This window comes from Mustela erminea, chromosome 18 (assembly GCF_009829155.1).
Source record: "Mustela erminea isolate mMusErm1 chromosome 18, mMusErm1.Pri, whole genome shotgun sequence".
Taxonomy (NCBI): Eukaryota; Metazoa; Chordata; class Mammalia; order Carnivora; family Mustelidae; genus Mustela; species Mustela erminea.
In genome coordinates, this window is record NC_045631.1 from 61,203,851 (window position 1) to 61,212,644 (window position 8,794).

The window sequence follows — 8,794 nt, forward strand, 5'->3', positions numbered from 1 at the left end:
TTTCTTTTCTTTTCTTTTTTTTTTTTTTTTTTTAAAGATTTTATTTATTTATTCGACAGAGAGAGATTACAAGTAGGCAGAGGGGCAGGCAGAGAGAGAGAGAGAGGAGGAAGCAGGCTCCCCGCTGAGCAGAGAGCCCGATGCAGGACTCGATCCCAGGACCCTGAGATCATGACCTGAGCTGAAGGCAGCGGCTTAACCCACTGAGCCACCCAGGCGTCCCCTGGATCTTTTCTTTTAAACCCAGTTTGGCCCTGTCTTTTAATTGGTGAGTTTGACCCATTCACATTTATTGTGAAGGTGTTTATTATATAATTACTTTGATTACTTATTAATTTTTATTTATTTATAATTTTTTAAAAGATTTTACTTATTTATTTAACAGAGAGACACAGAGAGAAAGAGCGCACAAGCAAGGGGAGCAGCAGGCAGGGAAAGAGGATCCCCGCCGAGCAGGAGCCCTTCGTGGGGCTCGATCCCAGGACCCTGAGATCCTGACCTGAGCGGAAGGCAGGTACTCAACCGACTGAGCCACCCAGGCGCCCTGTATAATCACATCAGTTGTAAGTCCTGTCATCGGGGCTAATTGTGCTTGCTGTTAAGTTCGTTTATTTTGTCACCTCATTTAATATTTTCTATTCATTGCACATTCTTTGCATCTATTTTTTTTCTCTTTTCCTGTTTCTGCTAGGCAGCTCTTTCTGCTAGTTTATGCAGTTATGTTCTGTTCGGGTTCTCACTGCGGCTGCGCGGGACCCCTTTCCTGTTCACTTTCACGGAATGATTTCTTAAGCTTATTTGTGCCTCTTCCTTCTGACGAGAGAGATGTCTCAACGTGTTCTCACGGCCTTTCCTCTCCGTCTCACGGTGCTGGTATTAGTCTACAGTTTCAGTTCTAGATTGTCAGTAGATTGCCCATAGATTGTAGATTGTAGGTTCATTTTCTTTAGTCATTGTTTTTTGGAGGAAAGTAAGCTTGCTTGTAACTTCCGTCTTTTTTCTCCTGTGTTTGGGTCTCCTTTATTTGAACACGGCCTCCAAGAGTGACTCCAAAGTCCATTTTGGATGGAGTGTCTGAAGACTTCATGTGCCTGAGAAGATCTTTACCACACCCTTACACTGAAATGATAACATTTCAAGTACAGGTTATTTTCTTTCAATAGTTAAAGGTATTATGCCATTGTCTTCTGAATTCAGACTTGTCTCTGAGAAATCTGATGTCACTTGAGATTTGGGATTTCTCCCTTGCCCCTGAAATGTGTGGGTGCAGGCTTGCCTTCTCCCTCTCCCTTTGCTGGGGGGCTGTCTGGGGCCCCTTTACTGAGAGTCTCCCTTTCTTGGGCTTCCTTGGGTAAGTTTCTCCTCTACTGCCTATATCTTTGAGAGCTTCTTTCCTTCTCTGTTTCTGGGAGAGTTCCTCCATCGGATCTGCCTCCCTCTCTTGCTGTTCATTCCATCTGCTATTTCTTGGGCCAACAATTATGGTTTTATTCCCGACCTTTCCAAGCAGATGTTTCGATGACTGTCCTCTATGAGTGTCTGTTACTCTGTCCTTGACTCTGGTGTTGGTTAGTCCTGTCCCCAGAGGTGGACGTGGCCCAGTTGGCCGGCTGTCTCCTAATGATACGAGTAGCAGGCCATGAGTCTTGAGGCGGTCAGGTCTGGTCCAGGGTTGTGGGGCAGGCCAACCTGGAGAGGGGAGGGGTGAGCCCCAGGGGGTAGGCTGAGAGCGCCCACTCCATGCCAGCCCCTCCCTGTCGGCTGTCCTCCCTGGCTCGCTCCTGTGTTGGGAACTTAGCTTTCATGGGAGGGTCAGTGGCCATCCTCTGGCTTGGGAGGCCAGTGTGGGAAGGAGTCAATGCCCTGTGGTGCATGTTTCCACTGTTCCCCACTGCACTCAACCACCCTGTTTCTCCAAGTCTCGAAGCTCCCTGCCCCCATCTGTGGCCTGGGGATGGAGGCTGTTCCTTCAAGTTTTGCTTCTCACAGTCAGGGTCTTGCTTCCACCTTCTGTGTGTGGTTGACAGAGCATTTGCTCAGTGGAGGCTTATTCTGAGGGTTTACCTGTGAGGTTCAGTCCTCATAGTGCCCTACCAGGTAGGGCAGACATTGTCCCCATTTTACAGATGAGGAAATTGAAGCCTGAGAACCTCAAGTACAGAGGACGGCGGTGGGGAACCAGGACTTGGACAATGATCAGGCTCTTCGTCGCGAGAGGAAGGAACCAGGCGTATTTAGGTATCTGTCTGCCTGTCTGTCTGCCTAGCATGCCCAGCACAGTGATGACAAGATTCCATTGCCTGCTTTTGATACAAAAATTCACAACTCGGGAATGATCTACATGTCCACAGGAGAGAATTGCCATACCCTGTACGGTGCACCCCCATGGCAAGCGTTACGGTGGCCTCAGGTGTGGAAAGCAATGTGTGACCCACGTTTCTAAAGCACAGACGGGCACACGTGGTTGTTTAAATCTGCGACTCCAGAATAGAAGGACAGACGGGGGTTTGACCCTGGTTCTCGCTGGGTAGTGGGATGTGCGTTCGCCAGGGCAGGGAGTCACCTCAGGCTCGGGGAAGACGACTAGGAGCGTGACCTCAGTGGTTCTTGTGGAGGGCACCAGGGACCTGCCACTTGGGTCAGGGACACCAAGTCCTGGTGTCCCCGCCTCCAGGGACCCCCCAGAGGGAGCGCAGGTAGCCCTGCAGACCCAGACGCGCCATCGGGGGCTCGCTTCGGGTCCCCACTCGACCACTCATCAGCACAGCCTTGGACAAGTCCTGCCTCTCTGGGCCTCAGCTTTCCCTCTGTAAATAAGGGGTCTGGGGTTTACTCTTTCTCTGTGGTTTCCAGGTCTGGCCGGACTTGCTTCCCACCGCCCACCCTGGCCATCAGCTCCCAGGAGCCGCCACCCTTTCCCACTCCCCACCCTTCTGAAGCAACTTCCTGTAGATGAAAGACATCACCTCCAGCCTCCCTCCAGAGGCCCTTGTCACCTGAGGCAGGCTTGACCTGACCCCACCCCAGTGGCCAGAGGCTGTGCCCCCATGGACCTACGCCCTCCTCATGGTCCCCGCCGTCCTCCATGCTTACGATTGTCCCATTGTCTGTCTGTCCTTCTCTCCACACTCCAGACTATGGCTGCGTGGGGGGGGCAGGGGGTAGTGCTGGGTTCCCCTTCCACGTCCCCCACCTCTCCTGGCCCTTATCTCGATGCGGGGCTCCATCCCGGGACCCTGGGGTCATGACCTGAGCCGAAGGCAGAGGCTTAACCTGCTGAGCCACCCCGGCGCCCGGGATTATGTCAGTTTTGTTTTTGTGGTTTTGGTGGGAGATTCCAGGGTGCAGGACGGGGGTGGTGCGTGGGCAGCTTGGTCTGCTGCCTCGCCGCCCAGAGTCTAGGAGGACACCCCACAGCTCTCACCCACAATGGGGGTGCCTTTTCCTCTCCCCGGACAGCAAGCAGGTTCCCCAAGTTCCCATCGCCCCCCTTCCCGCAGGAGCACGCCCAGGGTGGGGCTCTCATTCTAGACCCCAGGCCGACCGCTGCCAGCGCCCCCCTCCCACCCCCTCCCCATTCGGTGGGGGGGCCGGTGAGGACAGGTGAAGGGGCTGAGGGCTGGCTGAGACCTGGGGGAGCGCTCTGGCTATTTGCCCCTCCTGCAGCCCCCCTGCGGCCTGGAGCATGGAAAGTGCCCCCTTGCTCCTCCCCTTCCTCGGGGGTCCCGCAGTAATCACACTGGCTACAAAAGCCCTAGAAGATCAGTCGAGCCGTCCCCCTCCTTGGCTCGGAGCTGGGTGAGGAACAGACAGATGCGGAGTCAGAAGGGGGGAAGAGAAGCTTTATTTCTGGCAAGCCTGCGCTGGGGTTGGGACTGGACTTCCCCTGCCTCTCGGGCCCTCGGCCCAGTCCACGCATAGAGAAGCTCCTCCCGCCGCCATGTGGGGGAAGGGCAGCCAGCCGCAGGACACAGGCTTCCTCCCTGGTGGGCCCAGCGTGGCAGAACCAGCCGGGCACGGCAGTGTGGCAGGCAGGAGGTAGGCAAGGAAGGCTTCCTAGGGAGGCCCCGGGACGCCAGGAGCCTGATGGCTGCAGGGAGCTGCTGGTGTGACCTCGGTGGGTCAGGTGGTCTTCTGTGAGCTGCGCCTGGGCAGGGGGAGGCTTGGAGAGGGTCCTGCTGGGCTCACTGGTACTCATTGGGGGTGCACATCCTGTTGGGGCCTCCACAGGACATGTCCTCATACACCACACATGCTGAGCTCTTGTCCTCTGCGCGGCACAGTCTCTTGACCTGGAAGGGAAAGCCTGTCCTCTTTGTACAGGGCCCGGCTCGCTCCGGGACACCCTCTTTCTTCAGTGCACGCCCGCTTAGGAAGCTTTTAGACTCCATCCTTGAAATGCTGCTGGGCTTTGGGGCCTGCGTGACGTCAGTTCACAAGAGGCATTGAACCCTGAGGTCTCCCGAGCCGCCCCAGGCTGGGGGCGGGGGTGGGGGGGGCTGGGGGGGGCTGTCTCGGGGGGATGTGGAGCTGGGCAGTGGCAGGTGAGTGACCAGGGCAGAGCTGACCACTGCCTGGCACCTGTCTCTGTCCCCCCCAGTGCATGTTCACACCGGCTCCCAACCTCACACCTCCAGACTCCTGTGCACACGTGCTCACACTCACACGGCCACATACATGCCGCCCTCCATGCTCTCTGAGCGTCTGCCTGGACCCTCCCCCTCCCCTCAGTGGCAGTCACCCTCTGGGGGGCCGTGCCCATCCCTGCTAACCGCCCCAGCTCCTGGGTTTCCCTCCTACCTCGGACCCTGCCACCTGAACCCTCAGAACTCCCAGGGACCCCGGTGAGGGGGTGGACAGGTCCTGGGGTTTCTCTGGGGCTTCACCGTCTCCTTCCTGCCCTGCTTTCTTCGAGGAGCTGGCTGACAGGGACACAGGTGATATCTGGGGGTTCACACTGACCTGTGTCTTCCTCAGCACACACGCTGCCCCTATCGCCAGCCCGAGGAAGAAGCAGCTCGCAGCCAGGACCACAGGGAAGGCCGAGGTCAGCTGAGACTTCTGGCACGTGTGCGCTTCCTGGGACACTTCGTCTGTGAAGAGGAGTGGAGAGGTGTGTGGCAGGTGGTGGATTCCACTCCACGAGAGCCTTCGGGGTTCATGGAGGGGCTCTGGAGTGGGGGGATGGGCAATCCAGGGTGCTTCCTGGAGGCAGCGGGCTCCAGCAGGAATGAGCATCTCAAGCAAGCGTAGAGGACGCTTTGGGGCAGACAAGGGCAGGTGGAGCCTGGCCTACTGTGCAGGGAGGCGGAGTGGGTCGCAGGCACGTTCCTTACCTGTCACCAGCACCAGGGTGCCAGGGCCCCAGACCACGTCGTCCATGACGGCCTGGCAGACATAAGCCCCAGCGTCGGCCGGCTGCAGGCGGCTCAGCGTGATGGTCAGGTTGTGCTGCAGCCCAGAGAAGGCGACGCGACCTCGGAAGCACTCGTCTACCGTGGGCTGCTTCTTGTCTTCATAGTAAATCACGCTGGTGGACTTTGGCCACCTTTGCTTCAGGTAGACCCCGGCCAGGGGCCCGCTCGTGGAGCAGGTGATGTTGATGGAGCCCCCCTCGGAGGCAATCGTGTAGCGGGGGAGCTGCCGCACCTCTGCAGGAAGGACACCCTGCTGTCACCACAGCCTGGCCCGGGGACGGGGGAAGGGACCTCCTCTCTGCAGGGCACGCCAGAGGGACGGAGGGGCCCTGGGACAGCCCGCTGTGGCCGTGTCACCCCAGTGAGACCTCTCACTGGATGCTGCTCTGGGGCACACACACCTCAGTGGCCGGACACGAACACTGATGGGGCCACACGGGGAGCCAGCTGCCTGTGACCTCTCTGCACACTGGGGCGGCAGGGAAGCTCGGGCTGCGGCCCCTTCCTTCCAGAGCAGCTGGTCCTTCACCGAGCAGCGACCACTTCTCCCTGCCCCTACACCTTCTCCTTCTCTTAACAGACTGTGCCCAAGATAGCCGGACAGGCTGTGCTGTCTCCTTCTCTCTTTCCATTGCTGGCTGCCTCAGTGTCCCCATCATTTCCAGACACCGAGAGCTGTTGGCTCTGTGCGGTGGGCACATTGGGCTTGTCTGAGGGACGCCGGAAATGTCTCTGTCTGCCCAGCTGGGGCCCAGCCAGACCAGCTTCCTGGTGCAAACATGAACCTTCTTTATTTTTATTTTACTTTACTTTATTTTATTTATGAGACAGAGAGAGAGAGAGAGAGAGAGCGCACAAGAAGGGGAGCAGCAGACGGAGAGGGAGAAGCAGACTCCCCACTGAGCAGGGATCCCAACATGGAACTTGATCCCAGGACCCTGGAATCGTGACCTGAGCCAAAGGCAGACGCTTCATGGACTGAGCCACCAGTTGTCCCAGTGAACTTTCCTAATGTAACCCAAGCATCAGCTTCTCAGCAAACTAAATTCTGGAACTTCCTCTTTCTCTTCTTTCTTTTTCTGCTGTCTCCCCATCCCGCCCCACTATTTCCACCTTACTGCAGAATTTTGCACATGTATCTGTTTTAAAAAGCTAACTAACAGGGACACCTGGGTGGCTCAGTGGGTTGAGCCTCTGCCTTCGGCTCAGGTCATGATCCCAGGGTCCTGGGATCGAGCCCCGCATCGCCTCTCTGCTCAGCGGGGAGCCTGCTTCCCCTTCTCTCTCTGCCTGCCTCTCTGCCTACCTGTGATCTCTGTCAAATAAATAAAATATTTTTTAAAAAATAGAAAAAAAAAAAGCAAACTAGCGGACAACATTCTCTCATAACCAGGGTAACCTTGCTAATTATGTAAAAGAGAATCGCCAGACATTTAAGTAAAGAAAAAGATTCTGCACCTAGACGTCACTGGGGGTGGGGAGGGCTTCGTGGGGAGGTCAGGCTCAGGATCCCCAGACCACCCCCTTCCCAGGAAGGAGCATCCCCAGGTGGGGGCACGGTGGGGGACGCGGTGAGGCAGGGCAGGGCTTACCTTGGGTGGCCAGAGCCCCGAGCAGGGTGCAGGCATAAGAGAGGCGCAGGGGGAGCAGAGGGAGCTCTGGGGCCATGCTGGCCGCCACCCTGCCCCCCGCAGACCAGCGCCGAGGGAGAAGCAGGGCCCCGCTCACGGCTGGCTGAGACTCTTCCTGTCTGCAGCGCCCGCCTGCGAGCCACCAGCTCGGAGGCACCGCCCCGAACCCCCAGGTAAGGGCGCGTGGGAGGCGGTGGCTGGTGGTCCAGGCACTCCCGGAGGGCTTCCTGGAGCGGTGCCACCGGCAAGGGGAGGTGCAGAGGGCCAGGTGGGAGGGGCGGTCCTCACCCCCTCTCACCCCTCCCCACTGTCCTGCTGAGAGCCCAACGGGTGACCAGTTGTCCTGCTCCCCCCCCCCCCCCGCTGTGTCTTCACAGGCCCACAGGTGGGGGGCAGGACCAGGAGAAAGCCGGGGGAGTCCCTCGGGGGGTGGGGTCAGGGGCCGGATGCCCTGGGTCCTCTGGGTCACCTTCTGTCCAACCTGATTTATGCCTAGAAATCTGGCCTACCATTCAGTGATCCCGGTGTTGTGGGGGCGGGGCCCGCAGGGCCAGAGGAGCAGGGGGCGGAGCCCGGACGGAGGGGCGGGGCCTGGAGGTAGGGGCGGGGCCTGGAGGCAGGGGTGGGGCCTGGAGGTAGGGGCGGGGCCTGGAGGCAGGGGCGGGGCCTGGAGGCAGGGGCGGGGCCTGGAGGCAGGGGCGGGGCCTGGAGGGAGGCCCCAGAACTCTATCTTCTTACAGAAACCCGCGAAAACACAAGCAAGAAGGAGGAGATGAAAACAGTGGAGGACCCAGGCCCAGGACTTGCCGTAGGTCTAGGTCCAAGTCAAGGGAGCAGGCAGGGCCTCCAGCCTGGGCTCTCCGCGGTGAGGGAGGGGCGACCGCCCCCGCCCCCAGCAGCCTCTTTGGATGCCTTTCTGCCTTGTTAGTGCTTTAGGACAGGAAGCAGCTTCTTTCAGTTTTTGTGTTTTTCCCCACTTAAAACACGTGTACTTCTCAGATCATTTGATGATTTCTTGGTTGACTGACTTTATTCATCGTGAAGATCAGCGCTCTGGGTTTTCAGAGCACCGAGTGTACATTTTATTTATGTTTGAAGTAGCCTGCATGCCCAGCCTGGGGCCCATCGTGGGGCTTGAACTCACGACCCTGGGGTCAGGACCTGAGCTGAGATGAGCAGTCCGATGCCTCCCCGACTGAGCCACCCAGGTATCCCCGAATGTGTGTCCCTCTTCAGAATCCACTCCATGGAGTCACACGTTGTGATTATGAAGACATCTGACAAAAGGGTCAGGGTCAGGGAAGGGCCTGCAGATGGGCAGGTGGGGGAAGGGAACCCTGCGGCTGGGAGGTCGGGTTGGGGAGGGCTGTGTGGACGCCTGACTGCCAGGTGCCTCCGGCCGCCTCCCGAGTCGAGGGGCTCTGGCTACAGCGACCCCTCCTGCTGCTGGTGGCGCTGGAGCTCCGCCTCCGGCCTCCGGTCCCCACAGCGTGACCTCAGGACCAGGGGCAGGAGGGATGCCAAACTTGTTCTTGCCCAGGGCCAAAGACAGGAGTGTGCCCAGATCAAGCTAAGACCCAAGCGGGGGCATCTCCAGGGTACAGCAGCCGGTCGCTTCTGCACCCGAGGCTGGAAGCCCAGGCCCCAGGCACCAATGGGGCAGAGAAGGGAGAGGTTCTTTGAGGTCAAATGTTTCAGATTTCTTCTCCCGGCTTTTTTTTTTAAGACTTCTTTTTTCCTTTTTTA

General features: G+C 58.2%; 1 protein-coding gene and 1 long non-coding RNA gene across 2 annotated transcripts; one reads left to right on the plus strand and one right to left on the minus strand.

The window, feature by feature from the left end:
- Positions 1-3,824: 3,824 nt before the first annotated feature.
- Positions 3,825-7,578, minus strand: CD7 (CD7 molecule). Its single transcript, XM_032322194.1, has 4 exons — positions 7,010-7,578; positions 5,337-5,651; positions 4,963-5,093; positions 3,825-4,292 (listed from the first exon to the last, which is right to left on the minus strand). The coding sequence occupies exons 1-4, from the start codon at positions 7,083-7,085 to the stop codon at positions 4,185-4,187; spliced, it is 630 nt and encodes a 209-aa protein (XP_032178085.1). The 5' UTR covers positions 7,086-7,578; the 3' UTR covers positions 3,825-4,184.
- Positions 3,949-6,293, plus strand: LOC116578178. Its single transcript, XR_004280757.1, has 3 exons — positions 3,949-4,038; positions 4,978-5,113; positions 6,249-6,293. It is a non-coding gene; the product is annotated as an uncharacterized LOC116578178 (long non-coding RNA).
- Positions 7,579-8,794: the final 1,216 nt, after the last annotated feature.